The sequence below is a fragment of the Schistocerca americana genome, chromosome 4 (assembly GCF_021461395.2).
Source record: "Schistocerca americana isolate TAMUIC-IGC-003095 chromosome 4, iqSchAmer2.1, whole genome shotgun sequence".
Lineage (NCBI taxonomy): Eukaryota > Metazoa > Arthropoda > Insecta > Orthoptera > Acrididae > Schistocerca > Schistocerca americana.
Genome location: NC_060122.1, coordinates 594,380,591 through 594,399,033, shown reverse-complemented (window position 1 = coordinate 594,399,033; position 18,443 = coordinate 594,380,591). Strand labels below are relative to the sequence as shown.

The 18,443-nt window shown below is 40.6% G+C and overlaps 1 protein-coding gene across 1 annotated transcript in view; it reads right to left on the bottom strand.

Moving 5' to 3' along the window:
* Positions 1 to 10,001, bottom strand: part of LOC124613030 (putative serine protease K12H4.7) — an 85,345-nt gene extending 75,344 nt beyond the window's left edge. The window contains exons 1-2 of the mRNA XM_047141598.1: positions 9,972 to 10,001; positions 3,279 to 3,500 (exon numbers count right to left, since the gene is read on the bottom strand). Of these exons, the coding sequence (XP_046997554.1) occupies positions 3,279 to 3,500; positions 9,972 to 9,974 (225 nt within the window). The 5' untranslated portion in view covers positions 9,975 to 10,001. The remainder of the gene's footprint in view (positions 1 to 3,278; positions 3,501 to 9,971) is intronic.
* Between the last annotated feature and the right edge of the window lie 8,442 nt (positions 10,002 to 18,443).

Below are 18,443 nucleotides of genomic sequence, written 5' to 3'. Positions count from 1 at the left end.
TGCGTTGAGTTAAAAATTAGTTGAGACTTTCTGGTGTCTTTACCTTTCCTAAAGCCTAATCGATCGACATCTAACAGATCCGTAATTGTGTTCTCCATTATACTGTTTATTACACTTGTCAGAAATTTGGATGTATTACTTGTTGAGCTGACTCTGCAATAATTTCACAATTATTACCTTTAGGTTTACGTGCATCGTACTTTAACAAAAATTTGATAGTGTATCTCTAGTCTCACAGACCACACAAAATAGGATGAATAGTCCATCGGTTGACAATTTCACTGGTTAGCTATTCTGAAGCTGCCTCTGTTGGCTCTGTAGGATCATTCAGTACCTGCTGGGCGCCGTGTTAGCCTCTGCCAATGGCGCCTTTCAGAATCGGTATGGCTGAGCGTAGGGTCAGCACACTGCTGTCATGGTTTGCGGCCAGCTTCCCAGATCTTGCAGTCGCTACTTATCATTTATGTAGCTCTTCAGTTTGCATCACGAGGCTGGGCATCCCTGTTCTAGACCGCTCACCAAGGAAACATCCCTGGCAGCTCTGCGCATCAAACGTGGGACCTCCGCATGGCAGTTGGACACTCTGATCAGTTGCCTATGGAGGCGAAAACTCAGTACTCTCCCCCTCCCCCCCTCAATGATTTTTGACCTTATTTAATCGCTGGTCATCCAAAGCTCTGTCAAACTTTGACGCTAGTACTGGACCAGTTATAAGTCAGCTTTCATTTCTTCTTGTACCACGTCATCAGTCCCTCCTCCGTCCACCTGTCCGCTTTCTCCTCTAATTTAACAGTGGAATTCCTCATCTGTTTTTGCCATTGCATTTATTTTCACAGAAAGTTCTTCTAACTTTTCTAGATGACAACTCTGTCATTCCGACGACCATTTCTTTTTCGAGTTCTTCTCATATCGCAAGTACATATTTAGCTGTAGTTTCTTTGCCCTTCCTGGTTATTTAATCATTGACTTATAATTCTTGTCGTTTCCTGAACTTGGAAGTAATTCTCCTGTTACCCAAAATTTCTTCACAGTTATCTTGCAACTATGATTGCCAAACTTCTGTGATGGACGTTTTTAGAGATGTCCGTTCCTCTTCGACTTAACTGCCTACTGTGGTGTTCATTATCACAATATCTACAGGTCTACATGAACTTACCAGCACTTTTTCAGTTCGCACCCTCTTTTATTTTGCCTCTCTTCTAGAGCCTGCTTCCATTCGTAAAAATACACCCAGCTTTCATCTCCCGTTGCAATACAGTTATGAAATGCTTCCCCCTCAGACTTGTTCTATCGCAAAAGCTCCCTACACGCATCCATGCGCCTGTCTTTCATTTCGGATGAGAAATGTTTAGGAACCCATCCGGCACACACTTTTTTTGAACATCTGTACGTCATGAACAGTATGGCGGACTGACCTGACACAAATGTTCATTGTTGCTGCAAAATCATTCACCGCAATACGCCTGTTTTCCCGTATCAACTCATCAACTTTTGCAATGTTATTCTCCTTGGCGGTACCGACAGAGCGTCGAGGAATGGCGAATCGTGAACACTTGTTTGTTTAAGCGTATCTGCCCACTCGTTCACTTATGTTCGACTCAGACAACTTTCACCATATTCCACAACCATCCGACGATGAACTTTGATTGGTTTCAACCCTTCAGCTGACAGAAATCTAACGACACTCCTCTGCTCCACGTTGGTACAAACTTGCAAGGATGCTGCCGTTTTGTTTCACTGATTCCAGCATCCTATTGACGTGGCAGGTGTGCCAACCCCATCTGGTAATAGTTCTACGACACCACCAAAAACAACAAAGAAGCACAAACGTTGGCAAAGTTTTGTATTTATTATACGACTTTTCCAGTTATTTATTGAATGGACCTTGTATAATCATCGCTGACTAGTTGGTATTTATGAAAGTTTTTAACACTACACACACACACACACACACACACACATATATATATATATATATATATATATATATATATATATATATATATATATATATATATATACAATTTGTGTATTTGGAGGACATAAAAAGGAACTTTTATGTAACAAAAATGTCACATGTCCATCATTTCCCCAATATGAGCCCATGACGATTTTAACGCTAGTGGTCATCAGAAAGATGCTTAAACTGCTGAGTGATGAAAATTGTTTCAGAGATGTTGCTGGAAATGTCGTCCGAATAGATTGACGCAAAACTGACGTCTGCTTGCTAATGATTGTTTAACACACTCAGAACAACCAGGTCTTTTACAAATAATGGCTGCAGCTTCAACCAAAAAGGCAGTCTGCTCATCTGGAATGACTGTTGTTATCTCATACACCAAACGCTCCGTCTCCCATAGCAAGAAGAAATCCATACGAATCTAGCATCGTCTGTAAAACAATATTCATCACACGGCAGTTCAAACATCGTCTCTGAGCATCAGCAGCGTAACAACCTTCCTCTGGCGTAAATGAAAGCTTGTTACTTTTTATTACCTCCACTCTAAAATCCTGTATATGTAGTCTTTTTTATACTTCCACTTAAAAAGTAAATTTGCTAACAAACTTACTTGTTTCCATATCTCTGTTGATACGAGAGTTACGAGAATTGAATATACAATAAAACTACAGACACTGATGCAAGTATTTTTTAATGTAAAATTATATTTTTAATAGCACTTAAAAGCTCTTGAACAGAGAAGTACAACGCTTGTTAATGTTGCGTTGAAATTTTCGCAGAAATACCTGATAAATGCACTGGATTCAGCTCTTGCGGAGTGAACACCTGCACTGGAGTTCTCATGTCAGGCTCTGCCTCTGTATCAAGTCCTTCAATTGTTTTCTTGTTTCCACAGAAGCTGCTCACTTACACACACGCGCGCGTATTTCAAATAGTTTCTCTGTGTCTCTTTTGATATGTTGTAATTTATCATACAGTTCCCTGTAGAAAAATATTAGCTGATCGTGTATCTTTGTTGTATAAAGTAGGGCCTCGAGGAAATACTGTTTTATTTCACTGCCAAAGGCCTATCTTCTTCTGAATACAACGATAAAGCCTGGCACGTGGTGATGTTTAGACAGCAAGAGCACTGTGGCCGCCTTCCCTTTCAACTTAAGAAAATTTCTCAGATATTTCACTGAAAAGTTTGACCATTGACATTAACTGGTATTGTACTACTGTACTCGTCGTTTAAAAAGCTATCGAATTCCATTACGGCCCCAAACAGGTATACATTGAACTACGTTTCCGTGATGTCCGCCTTATGCGATTTACGTACCTGATTCCAGGTTGCAGTGTTGGTCGAATCGAAGTGATCCAAGACTTGCTCGAACCACAGCTGTTCGATGCCAGCCCTGGAAGTGACTTGTGGGGGACGGAGCTTCCTCAGCATCCAGTCAAACGTGGGGCGGCGCCGTTGGCGGTTGTCCGTGGGGGCGGCGGCGCACAACGCCAGCAGTGTCGCCAGGGCGACCACAAGTAGCAGCACTCTACCCATCATCTGCAGCAACCGAGGGACTAGGTAACTTCGTTGGTTTGGGAAATGTTATACGAAAGGTATTGGGCTGTACAAGTGAACGAACTAACAGATGTATTATGAGTATTTGGATGTAGTAGGGATGGGGGCTGTAATAATTGCAGCTGGGCAGCTAAAGAAGAGGTGAAAGGCTTTACTGGGGTGGGAAGTGGAAGTTATGGCTGACAGAAAGCGTGTATCTCGGAGAAAGTTACATGGTCTGGGACTGCTAAGGAAAGTTAGGCTGTGGAAGGCTATAAAGTCTTTGTAAATGCGGAGAAGGCAATATGTAGTGTTAATATTGCTGCAGTTACTAAAGGTTTTTGTGGGAGGGAGATACATTAGGGTATTAGGAATCGAGTTTACAGGAAAGATAATGCAGACGAAGGAATTCGAGGTATCTGAGAAGAAGTGGGAACTTTATAAGTCGTAAGAGGGGATAACTGGACGGTAGGTTGGCCGGCAATAAAGGAGGTGTTTAGATGGTTGTATTAATTATTAACTCACAGAAGTAGAGTTTGAGAAGAAGACCAGGACTACCATACACTGTTGTAGGTTTCAGCGATGTTCATCGAGTAGTAAAGCGAGGTATAACGTTTGTTACGTTGTTGTGATACGTGGTGAACTAGGTGGAGGAGTTGATCACCCGAAGATCTGGGAACAGGTAGTTGTGAAAATATATCGAATAAACACAAAAAATGCAACTGTCATAGACGTTATTATATAATTTAATTATATATTTGTCTGGACCAGAAATATTTTATAAATTTCCTGACGCGTTTCGGCCACAACACGTCGTCAAAAGACGATGTACCGACGACAATGAGACATTTTGTATCGATATATTTCAAGTGCTTTGAAGATAGCCAGTGGCTCCGTAGTAAATTATAACTTTGTTCAATGACTTTTTCCTCGTGATTTCTACTTCGGCGTTGCTGACACGCGATTCAGAGTGCGATCGAGTCAAATTCAAGTGTCTACAATTTTGTGTAAGCAGCAGTGTCGTAACACGTCTTGAAATAAAATTATTTGGTAGAAGACGTCAAACGATTGTTTAAGAGTAATTCAGAATTAAATTTAATTTTTAGGTTGTGTCATAGACAAAGACTGAGTGGAGTCAAATCTACTAGCAGACAATTCGCGGTGGCCAATCCAGTGTACTCAATACCGTTCATTAAAATGTTGTTGAGCTGTCATTGTTACGGCGTTATCCTCATTAAATCAATGGGGACGTCTGTTTCTGCGTGTCGTTTCTTTGGAAATCTTGCTTTCATTTTTATATGTGATATTTGGCAGCCTATCCATACAGGCATCTCATCAGTTCTTTTGGAAATCTCAATTGTATTTCATAAGCACATGAGGTGCATAGACTACACAGTTCGTTAACATAAGTACAACATTTCCTGCGAACATTTTTATGAATACACAGGCGTATTGAAGGCCTACACCCATGCTCCTACCAAGACTGGGTGACCTCTGTTTTACAAGACACATATGTTACTGGTACCATCAGATTACGTACGTTGGTCGGTGAAATTCCTACTCTTGCAAGATACCGATGTATGCATCATTGTATATAGGCCACTATAGAAAATTATCATCTCTCCCTAACTCTCGAATCGCATAATGACCCGTTAACTCCTTTTCTCTTTCAAAGAATGATATGCCGTTTTTCTGATGAGCAGCACAATGTAATCTGACGTCTGGTTTATACATGAACTAGTATTTAAATTCTTCAGCGATCGATCTTAGCGTCTCACCAGTTAATACGGTTCTGGCATCTACGTACAAGGCTTCATCGCTTATATAGAAGCCTTTGATTTATCTTTCCAGCTATCAACTTCTACGGATGTACAGCATTTGCTCCTCATCAATAATTAAAATGACGTCCACGGGACACGAAATACGATAATTTCGAAATCCGTAAGGTTGCAGTCGCGCAGTAAAAACTGTAGAATCAGCCCCACTATCAACACCACCATAGGCATCACCAACATAGCTCCGAAGGTTGCACGAACGCTGTATGAATGTTGATCTACAGTCAGCTTTGTGCTCAATAAAGCACATCGCAGATAATATCGATAAAACGAGTAGCGAGCGTAGAGAATGGTAGTGGACAAAAGTGTTTATCGTTTAACAAAGAATAAATATTTGAAGCCTACAACTCTGGTTTGTCAATTATGCAAATGGATTAGTGTTGCAGGAGAGTTATCACATCAACTTTTTCCAAGCTCCAGCCAAGAAAGACGAAGCCACTAGAGCAGATGTGAAGAAAGGGCAAACTTAATAGGCGCAATGTGCTCCGGTATTGGATGATTATTTTCCGCCAACAGACATGGAACTCAACTAGCCGATCACTCTTTACAAGCCTGAGTCAGCCTGTCAATGGGTCGCAAACTCACACTTAAGCGCTAGCCCATGAGACTTCTAATGTATAAAGTAGCACTTTATACTGAAACGCACCAATGCTGGCCACCTCGAAACATCGCACCTCTTTCTACGGAGTACTCATGGTTACATTTCCTCATGTTTGTTAGCAATGGACCAGAAATAGCAACTGATTATTGTCTACGTTATATAAATGTAAATAATTTTATTAAAACCAACTCCGCAAAATTTACGTACAATTCTTATGTGGTAGTAACATTGTGGAGGACCCGCTCCTTTGTAAAAGTAATTACTGACAGTACAAAGGCTTCATGTTTGTTAGAGATTCTGGACATATTTATATTTCAATACAATTTGCAGTGGTATAAACAAGTGACGGTTTGTGTTGGTCATTGATGTCCGGCCGTTATGGAGGACTTTTGTTTGGATTCATTTTTTTTTGGGGGGGGGGGGGGGGCGGCAAGAGATCAGACAGCGAGGTCATCGGTCTCATCGAATTAGGGAAGGATGGGGAAGGAAGTCGGCCGTGCCCTTTCAAGGGAAGAGGATTTTTATTTTTGGGCCTTATTCGAAAGTGAGTTCTGGATTCAGCGTGGACCTGTTACAACACTCACAAAGAAGCACTTTCATTAAAGTGTGTCCTCTAGTGAATCTGGTTTTAGAACATCTGAGCAATATAGTAAACGACATTAAAAATTCGGCCAGTGAAAACAAGGGTGTTTAAAAAAAACGTCTGAGACCATGGGAGCTGAAAACAGGGCCTTTTTTTACTGTAGCTGCGCAAGATGGCTTGAGGTTGCATAGTATTTGCATTATAAAAGGGTGAAGAAATATTATACGCTCTTCTAGAAGAAGAGAAGCACGACCATGCCATACATTTTGAGGAAAAATAATTTTTAACGTACTAGCATACTACATTTGAAAATTTAAATGCGTTATTTTAAGCTGCTGAGTTCAGTTTTGATATAAAGGAAAACTAAGGACTGTGAAAATGTCACAACTATACGACACAGCATAAATGTTTTCAAAATGATGCATCAAGTTTTGATTTTTTTTAAAGTTTCGAGTTGTGACAAAAATCTGGTGAATGACAGGATAGTTGGAAAAGTAAAACTGCTAAAATGTATAATATATTTACTTTATTTTTTATTCTGCTAATATTGTGTACCAGTGTCGCTAAACAATGTCGAATACTTTTTATACGCACTTCTATATAACATCTTATTTCTTTCTCGTATTAGGTTTCGAGTGATAAAAAGTCTCACTTAACCCATGTTTCAGATGGAGTATTACGTAAGACAAATGTAGAACGAAAATCAAAATTGAAGCAAATGCTTTTGACTGGGACGTCTGATGAACCCACCAAACAGAACCAATTCTACCGTGATGTGTCGTGCTGTTGTGGCAGCGAACACCAGGTTTCGATAACTAGAAAATCCTATTTTCAAAGATTTTCTTGAAGAACGGCCTTCTGTCTGTTCCTGCAGAGTCAAAGTTGTGTGAAAATTATAATTATGTGCATTCAACTTACACTGACGCATTGCACAGAATCCGAGAATATAATGGGAAGTCTTGCACATGGATTTCTGTTGATGATTCTACTAACGGTCTTTGTCAGTATTTTGCAAATTTGATTGATGATGAGTTCAACCCAGATGCGTCATCAATGGCATATTGGATTTGTTCCAAACAACTCGCAAAAACTAAGCAACTACACACTTTGCAACATTACAGTTGAATGAACGTGGTATGCCAAAATGGTGTGGATGCCGCTGCATGTATGGTTGCAGCGTTTCAACTGCTTCATGTATTCTATCCTTTGATGCTGCTTGTAACGTGTATCGCACGTGGTACCCAGTCGTATAGCAGAGTAAGTAAGGCTACAATTCCCCAAGGTAAATGAAGTAATCTCCATTGTAAACAAAGAATTTGTTGAGGCACCATCAAGAATACAGGCGTTCAAATGACAACTTGCACTTGCCATCTGAACCTGCTGTTACCCGCTGGGGCACGGGGTTAGCGGCACCGGAAGACTACAGTAAGTATCTTTCAGCAGTCTAGAAGATAAATGGAAATCTATCAACTTTGTAAATTCAGCAAAAGAGTTACTCCAAGATCGCTCAGTCCAACAGGATTTGGCTTATATTAGAACCAACAACACATTTATGGTAAGAATTATTTGCGAATTAGAAAGCTCAGTGAGATCTATCTATGAACGTTTCTTTACTGGAGCAAGTTAAAATGAAAATTAATGAAGCACCAAGTGTAGTGGGAGAGAAAGTACAGGCAAAAATGCAAAAGGTTTTACAGAAGAACACCAGGCTGTAAGACCTGTGCGCAGCAGCAAACGTAATTAGCAGAAAATCCAGTTCCTCTGATTGCAGCATTCCTGTCCAACACGTGTCGAAACCGAAATACACCACCGTCACATCCGCTGATGCAGTACGTTCTTTTTCAGAATAAGAATTAATACTGATAGACACGCGCCCTAGTTGTTCTCTAGAAAACCCAGAAGAGGTTTTAGTTACTTACTGTGAAAACAACTAGGGTCTGAATCTATGAAACCACTGATTTATCAGGCATTTATTAAATTACATATTACATGTATTTCAACGTGTGGCTATACATGTTTTATACTATATTTTTATCTTATAAAAACCAAAAAGTTTAGGATCAGTTTGAACAATAAAGTAATAGAATGTTTGCTGTGTTGTGCAGCTACGTATAGTTTGATTTTCCTTGAACAATATGTCCATATGTCAACCAGTATGTATTCTACATTGTTTAGTTTTTATGCGTAATACTATTTAGGGCTTATCTTATGTTTTATGTAGCCTAAATGAGCTACTGAAGAGTATACTTCAGGCACCTAAAATGCACATTTTACGATCTTAAAATCCGTGGTCTAGTAGTACACGATTTCTTCGGAATATACTATTCCCTTTGGGACACTTAGTCGTGGTAGAACTTCGTCTATAAATTCCACGTCATTAGGTTTACAATTAGGTTTAAATTCCTGCATTAATTACAGACGATACTGCTGTAACTGAATTCCTTTTCAAAATAGCTACGTCCGACCGCACGGGAGTTTCGTTGCTCCTGCGAGGTCCTACAAACAGATTTCGTGCTGGACTAGCTCATCGGTAGTTAAATGTTCAGTACTATTACATACTTCCTAACCAGCAGAACTGCGTACACCATTATTAATAAGGACGCAAACGGATCAGAATCGATAGTAGCGTGAAGCGTGCCGGAATAAAGTGCGACAGAGCAGTTAATGTCCATGGTACACTGAGCTGATGTAGCAGGCTACGTTTTCATATCAGTGAACCACTTCGCAGTTGGCGCAGTCGCATACACTGTGGTCAAGTCATTAGAAGTAAAACCTTCAAGATACATAAATTTAATTAAGAATTTCAGTAGTAAATAGCAGTCAAACTGGCCACAGTAGCCGACGTATAAGAAGGAAGATTTCTGTGTAGAGCCCTCTCGCAGCCATATAACTGATAAGCCATACAACACGGATGGTACGAGTGTCCAAATAATTTGAACCAGTGCCTAAAATAAGTATTTCACGACTCTTCTCTTTCCTGTTACAAAAGTTTGCAAATTTAGTAGTCTATACCAAAATTGCCCAGAGGCGTTTAGCCGTCTCGTTCATTTCTTTGATATAGTAAAATTTTTGTGCTTTTGAAGTAATTATTACTGTCCACATTGCCACTCTGTAATATCGTCTTGTTGCGTAACATTTTTTACGATCCCGTCACTCTGAGAAGATGATGGTATACATCAGACAACTGCTATGAGAAAAAAAGCTAAAGACAAGATACGTAATGAAGATCGTCAGTTAACTTTTCGCACCGTAACACACTTGGTTAGCAGTCGGAGAAATATTTTGTATACAAAGGAACTAATAAGATCTTTTTAGTTATTTTTCAGGAAGAAAGTATTAAACAGAGGCGTCAGAAATTTCTGCTTCTCTCATAAATACGATAACTACAATCATTCACTGTAACTAAATTAGATATTGAAAAGTAAAATTGTAAATGTTAGTAAAATTCTGCTTACCATTCGGTTTTCAACTAGACGCACCTTATGATTCTGTTCGTCAGAAGGTATATATAATCGGAAAGCTTATCAGAATGTCTTGGAGTACAATCAGATACCATTCATATCGAGTCATTCAGCTGAAGGACAGTCACTATCTCGACAGTGGGGCAATCATCCGGTCATCAAGCAAGCTTAACAAAGGTAAGAGATCGAGAGATACATCGTTTCTATTCTCCCACCAGAACCTAGTGCCGGCAAATTTGGTATAGTGCTTCAGACATTCATTACTTAGTCCAAATAGGTGATTGTAATTCCCTCATAAAAGTGTATAGTTTCCACTTCTTAATACGGCGTTACTAAAAGCGTAGTTTGCCTTATGATTTTGTGCATGAAAGAGGAGAACAGAAATTGACATTCATAATATAGAGCTCCCCCCACATGAGTGAAAACAATCCTCAGTTTCTCCCAAACAATAATGTCATGATTTTATTTTGAAACCACATGACAAATTAAAACTGTATACCGAACCGGGACCTTTCTCTTTCGTGGACAAGTGCCCTATCGACTGAGCTATCCAAACACCAAACTTCTCGCTGTATTACAGCCATAATTCCTATTCACCTATGTCACTCCGGCATTTCGTCCTCCGATTGATCCCTTATGCCGTCGCTTCGGCTTTTCCTTGTCTCTAGAAACCCAGAAACGTCTTTGTAGGTCCATCTACTGACCAATTACTCGGCAAGAGAACAAACGCATCCTCATTCTATTTTCGTTATAGCTCAAATATCGTCTCGTCGTTTTCTTTCTCCCCTATTAATTCCCAATCTTCGTCTATCAGTCACTCACTGTGCAGTTGTTTTCGAACGTATTTTGCATCAAAAGTCCATGTTTCACTGCCATAACTCTTAACATGTAATACGGACTGATTGTATACTTGCCTTTCAGATACATTAGTGGTTTATTTTTAAACTATGTTTAACTTTCCAGAAGCATTTCAGACAATTTTTATGATTTCCTCTACTTATTTTCTTTGCATATAGTCGTTGTCTTCGACAGCCCTTAGCACAAAAACTCAGCAAATTTTCTGGGCTACAATGCGTCTACTGTATTCTTTGCTGTATCTTGATTAAACTTTATTTTAGTCAAATGTAACCCGATTTTGACTCGTGCTTTTTAACTTACTCTTCTAAGTTCTTTTAATCGTTCCTGACGTTCATCTGCAATGAAGGCAATAAGATAATACCACGAAGCCCCGATTATTTAAAGAATCAAATTGTCATATTTAAAAAAGCTTCAAATTTCTAATTAGTTTACAAATGAGTTAATATATCAAATATTTGACGTTAAGCATGTACGTGACAGAAATTTTACAAAAGGTTTCAAATTATTTTTAAAGTTTGCTGGAAGCCACTAAGTGCTCTCATTATGAAACAGCGAATGAGTAATAGTCTGGGTAATTGGCGCTCCGTTGTACCGAAAGCCAGTTTTCACGCATCTCAGTGTTTATGACGTCGTATCTCCTGAGTTATGTTTCGTACAATGATACACATTGAAGTGAAAAAAGTCGTGGGATACCTCCTAATATCGTGTCGGACCTCTTTTCGTTCGACATAGCATGGACTCAATGATGTGGCATGGACTCAATCATTCGTTGGAAGTCCCTGCAGATAAACTGAGACATCCTGCCTCCATAGCCGTCGATGATTGCAAAGGTGTTACCAGTGCAGAATTTTGTGCACGAATTGACCTCTCGATTATGTCCGATAAATGTTCGATAGAATTCCTCTCCGGCGACCTGTGAGGCCAAACTATTTGCTCTAATTATCCATAACGTTCATCAGACCAGTCGCGAACAAATGTGGCCCTGTGACATGGCGCATTGTCATCCACAAAAATTCCATCGTTCTTTGAGAACATGAAGTCTATGAATGACTGCAAATGGTCTCCAACTAGACAAACAACCATTTGCACTCAATGATCCGTTCAGATGGGCCAGCGGACTCAGTCCATTCCGTGTAAAGGAAGTCCACATCAGCTTGCAGCGCCTTGTTGATAACTTGGATCCATGGCTTCATATGTCTGTGCCACACTTCACCCCTACCATCAATAATCTAAACTCTCCTGACTAAGTCGTCCAGGGTCCAACTGATATTGTTACGAACCTAGGAGAGGCGCTGCAAGTGACGTACTGTTAGCTAAGGCACTCGCGTCTGTCGGCTTCTGCCATAGCCCACTAAAGCCAAATTTCGCCGCGCTATCCTAACGGATACGTTTTTCGTATGTGCCTTGTTGATCTCTGCGCTTATTTCACGTAGTGTTGCTTGTCTGTTAGCTCTCACAACTCCACGTGAACGCTGCCGCTCTCGGTCATTAAATGAAGGCCATCGGCCAACGCGTTGTCTATGGTGAAAGGTAAGACCTGAAATTTGGTATTCTCGGCACACTATGGACACTGTGGATCACGGAACAATGAGTTCCCCAACGATTTCCGAAATGGAATGTCCCATGCGTCTAGTTATGATTCCCCGTTCAGAGTCTGTTAGTTCCCGTCGCGCAGGCATAATCACGTCGGAAACTACAATGTAAGCTTTCACGGCCGGTATTGTCTTCACTTAAAACTTCCGGGCTGATAGGCCGTGGTCGAAATATAAAACTGTCTCCTGATGTTTCGTCTCCGACTGCGGGAGACATCCTCGGAGGTAAAGCGGCGTCGCTTTACCTCCGAGGATGTCTCCCGCAGTCGGAGACGAAACATCAGGAGACAGTTTTATATTTCTACCACGGCCTATCAGCAAGGAAGTTTTAAGTGAAGACACGTCGGAAACTGTTTCATATAAATCATATAAGAACAAATGACAGCTGCGCTAATGCACTGACCTTTTATATCTTGTATAAGTGATAGTATACTTACACACTTTACGTGATCAGGCCCAATGGACCGCGCGCCGCTTTGAGAGATTGCCTCCAATTCAGCCTGTCTTCGGATCCTTTCTGCCATCCTTCCAGCAGGCCGACACTCTGAAGGTCTTTGGATACGCAGTCACTCCATCGACTCCCAGGTCTTCCTACGGGCCTTCTTCCGGTTGACTTGGTGTTGAGTACAGTTTTCGGCCTCGGTTGTCCTGCATTCGAGCAACATGCCCTGCCCACTGGAGTCGTTGTGTCTTCATTATAGCCACGATGTCCGGTTCTTTGTAAATATCTTACAACTCTGTATTGTGACGAATCCTCCATTTTCTCTCTTATTATCGTAAATTGGTCCAAAAATCTTCCGAAAGACTTTCCTTTCAAAATTCATCAGTCTGTTCAGATCTTGCTTGGTTGTACTCCAGGTGGAACATCCATATAGTACCACTGGTTGTTGGAGAGTTTTATAGATGTTCATTTTGAAATGCCTTGACAAGCTTCTGGTTTTGAGGAGAGCATTAAGGCCGTGGTAACAGCGATTAACTCCCTGTAGTCTTGCCTGTCTTTCCATTTTACAGGATGGTTCATATCTGAATACTGCGCCCAGACGTTTGAACTCCCTGACCTGACGATAAGAACCTTCAGTTGTCTGTAGGGGTGGAAGTGGTTCTTCCTTCCTCTTCGTGATTTGGAATTTTTTGTGAACTTCTCCGTGAGTTTATAGGTTTTCCTGAGGCACTTGACCTTTTTGTGCATGTTCTTCATCCTCCTTCCCTGGAAGTCTTCTTCTGATTCTGTAATAACTCCACTCTCGAACTTCCTCTTTTCTCTCCGCAATACCGCTTGTGTTTCTCTTCGGACTCTGTCAGATTCTGCCCTAATGCTCTGATCATATGCTGACTGTAACCACTTGTCACGGGCTTCTTTTCTCCTGCTGACCGCCTCTTCACAGACCTCATTGAACCATTTCTTCTTCCTCGCCACTCTTTTTCCAAGGACTGCTCCTGCAGGCTTTGTAACCATATTTCTAATTTCTTCCCACTGCTGATTTGCATCTGAGTCCTCTGTTTCCGGCAGTACTGTGAAACTATTCCTGATCTCAACTTGAAGTTCATTTTTGGTGTCTTCCTATGCTACATTTTTTATTTCTAAATGCGCCACTTTCTTTAGTTTACTTCTTTGGTTAGGTTTCAGAGTGACTCTGAATTGACTTTTAACCAAGATATTATGTCATCTGTATATATGCATATCGCTATCTGTTAAGTTTTCTCACCTCGTTATAGTTTTGCAGGCACATTCAGTGGTATACATGGATACTGTCTTCAAAATGTGTTGCGAATAGTGTTAGTAGTAAATAAGTGATAAATGAAAACATCATGCCTCCATGCGGCAGTTTTTTTGCATATACAGGAAATGTTTAGTAAGCAGTAAACTGTTTCCTTGAATCATTTTGTGGGGACTATAAGTGCGAACAAGTTTTATAAAGGTTTGAAATTATGAATAAAAATTGTTCCAAATCACCGAGTGCTCTCATTCCCAAATAATGAATGAATATAGTCCGCGTATTTCCTGATGTGACTTATGCTGACTCAAGGCATTTATAATTCTAATACTTGTCTTACTGTATTAAACCTTTAATGTAAGATTATAACTCTTTAGTAATAGATGATGAGTGCATTTAAAATTTTGAAATTCGCTCAATAACTACGTGAAATATTGTAAATTAAATTTTTGCTGCCTCAGGAAGCTTGCAGCTGCCAGTGTCCAACATCACCCATGAACCATGAACCCATTTACCCGTTTATGTTCCGGTTAAAATGACTTTGCAATTAAAACTTTACCGAGTCGAGTGGTAGGTACCAGCCACCATCCAATAGTAGTTCTTTATCGACCGCTATGTGCTTGATGTGTTGCCTGTCTTGTAGGTGTATGCAGCGTCTTGTGTAGCCCTGATGACTGGTGGCGGCTAGCACGCTTTCAACCTCCCCCCCTCCCCCACCGCCGCCACTGCACTCTGTAAATCGCAAAATAACTTTAATTGGAGTACAGTAATAGAGATTAAATCTTCAAAATGAAAGTGATCCATGTATGATACTTGAGGTGAATTCCTTCCTCTTTTTTCCAGTTGGGATCTCAAAAATTCCTCCAGGGCTCCTGTTAATAGTTTTAATCATACGGAATTTCCTTTTATGATGTCTTTCAATTCTACATTTCCTATGTTTATCTTGCCACTGCTTGAAGCTTTGATGAATTGCAAGCCACTTTCGTTTTAATGAAGAGCAGATATCCTACAAGCTATATGCGTTTCGAATGGAAATAATAAAAACGCTGGCGATGAACCAATAGGTGAACCTTAGTTGCAACAGCAGGTCGTCACTCAACTGATGGTACGGAACACAAGGGTCACAGTTGTAGTCCTATTAAACTATGGAAACAAGTGACAGATCCAAAACACTTTCGATCATTTTCACACGAACTAATTGTATTCATACCTTGTAACGTCTTGATTAGATACTCTGTAAGGTGTCAGGCAAATCCAACACCTTCCATGAAAACCCTGACATGATAATCAAATCCAGTAGTATGTCACATAGCTCCGAATAAATCGTGACATTAAATTAACCAAAGTAATACGAGTAACGAGTGAGCAAATGGAATACCACAGACTAACACAAGAATGCCTAAATGCATGTCATACCTTCCCACCGTGAAACAGACGCAGTTCCGAGGGGAGAAACGAGAACAGAAGCCGAGAGCTGAACCGTGTTAAGTTAGACGGCCCTACGATAAGGGACGGACACCCACGTTGCCAGCTAACCGCTAGGACCACCCCAGACGCAAAGTTTATCATGAGAATTTTACCCCTCTCTGTTACGTCAGGACCACCACCCCCCCCCCCCCCCCCCCCAGCCCACGTTAAAGGCTAGAGCCCTCCAGAAGAACAGTATAGATCTTACGATAACGCAGAAAGGGCCACACCACCCGCAAGTTTTAGCGTGAGACTTTTTCGCGTCTCTGTTACGTCAGGACCATCCCCCAGCCCATGTTAAAAGATAGAGCCCTCCAGAAGAATAGATCTTACGATAACGCTAAAAGGACCACACCAGCCGCAAGTTTTAGTGTGAGACTCTTTCGCGTCTCTGTTACGTTGTAAACTTTAAAAACATTGCCCCACCACGGAAAGTATAACGTTTCTCATTGGATAGACAGAATTTTTGTAGACGGAGCTTAAGGTTAACATTGAGACCCTGATTGGTCAGATGAAAACACAGCCAGGTAGTTTTTTTAAAACCAACTTCGGTAAATTGTAGTAAGGGAGAGGTTAGGAGAGAGTTGCTTCCGAGACGGCGAGGTGAGCGGAGCTGTGCTGCTCTCCGCCCCCTGACGAACACCGACAAGGTAATGAACGCACGTGATGCTGCATAACAGCGCATAAAGCTTCACTCAGAACTGCAGAAATCTCATCTGTTACACCCCCTTTTTGCGTAATACTAGTGTCGATCTTCAATTAAAGCTCATGGTGTTCACATTTGCCACTTGAAGTAAAAATCTGAAACGCGATGATTTTTCTGTTATATAGTTATTGAGAAGCCACATCAGCCACTGTAATTTACGACAAGTTAGATAAGTAATTAAAGATAATTGAGGGTCACTGTAGACCATTTTGATAGTTTTCTCTTTTGTGAAACTTAATTTAAACCTAGATTATAGATGTGATGTGGCATAGGTCATCCTTCGATCAATTGTAGAACTTGGAAACCCATTCAGGGAATATTCGTTCACATTTTTGTTGAACGCAGTTGGTTTTTACCATCCTGTATTAAAACATTTCCTTTTATCAATAGTGCAATTTATAAACAATGTTTTGTGAGTAGAATAAAATTTCCAATGGTAAACTTAACTGCTTTTTCGACGTTATTTTACCAGCTAACTAAAAATAGGAAATCCTTGAACCCCTTCCACTAAATTTAGTTAGTATTAAGATTCTTTTACAGGGAGTGCAGGGGAGCTGACGCTGAAATCATTAAGTATTTGGTTATATCATCGCTAGTGTCACTGAACTCTTCTGAATTCTACATGTCATGTGTGGTCTGGCGTCTCCTTACCAGCAACAGGTCCCAGGTTCAAACTAGTCAATTCCCTAAAAACACGCTCAGAGCGTCGTTGCGCGAAAGTCGTAGGGAGACACGATATAGAACAAACAGACACCACGCAGAATGCTAGAACTCGTAAGAGAGTAGTCGGGATTTTGCTAAGGTACAGGGGTTGAACAAAAATATAGAAACATTGCGAGAGATGCGAACTTGAGGATAAATGCAGATGCTGGCCTAGCCTGAGGATTGCGCTGTTGTGCTTGATCACGAACGACGTGTGTGCAATGTTCTCAGTACGTTGTAAGCGTCAGACGTCTTCAGAAAGTTGTTCTGTGTAGTTGTGAGTACATTATTTCGGAGCTAAGTGAATTTGAATGGGGTCAAACAGTTGATGTTCCTATGGTGGTTGGTTGGTGGAGGCACAGCATCGAAGATTTACACCGCATACAGAAAAAGCGGAAAAAGTCATCCACTACATCACACAGCGGACTGAAGTGTGCTATAAGTGATCTAGGACGGTCACTGGGAAAACTATTACAAACAATAAGGAGACGGGAGTTACTTTCTCATCTTCGTTACTTTGAAACATAACTCTTTTAATGAACAAATGCTTATAACTTTTAAGAAATGAATTTTAGAGCACATGTTTACTGGCAATTTTTTCTTGTTTTGGTCCATACTGACACTTCCCAAAATATGGAAACCAAAGAGCTTACAATAGAAGAGATTTGTTTCACAGTATCGAAGATGAAAAATTGGTCGTAGCTCTTAAGGTACGCATTTTCGACCCTATGTTTACTGAGACTTTTTTGCTTCTAGTATCGTGTACTTTCAACTGTATACGTTTACGCCATTAATTATGATACACCCTGTATAATGACTATGTAATTTGCATATCCTAGATATACCGCATCTTCAGATTCATTTATCGGTTACGGTCTTTGTATATTCCAGTAGTGGCCAATACTGCTCTTCGATGACGCATATTCATGCCGCCTGCGCTGGTTGTAAGCAACAGCCTCAGCCGCGCTTCTGTCATGTAAAGGCTAGCTAGCCTAATTAGTTAAAAAAAATGTTTCAAGTGGCTCTGAGCACTATGGGACTCAACTTCTGAGGTTATCAGTCCCCTAGAACTTAGAACTACTTAAACCTAACTAACCTAAGGACATCACACACATCCATGCCCGAGGCAGTATTCGAACCTGCGACCGTAGCGGTCCCGCGGTTCCAGAGTGTAGCACCTAGAACCGCACGGTCACCCCGGCCGGCATTTGTTGAAAGTTTATGCTCTGATATGTTGGTACTTGTATCTCTTGTGGTAATGGTATGTAATTACTATGTTCCCACTTATGCAGTGCGTTATGCACATATCTTGTATCTGTTCCGATTCTACTTCTTTTTGTATTTTAGCATTGATGAAGACTACGTTATAGTCGAAATCTAGAAGTGCAATAAATTACGGATTTCTTGCTACTGACTGCTATCCTTC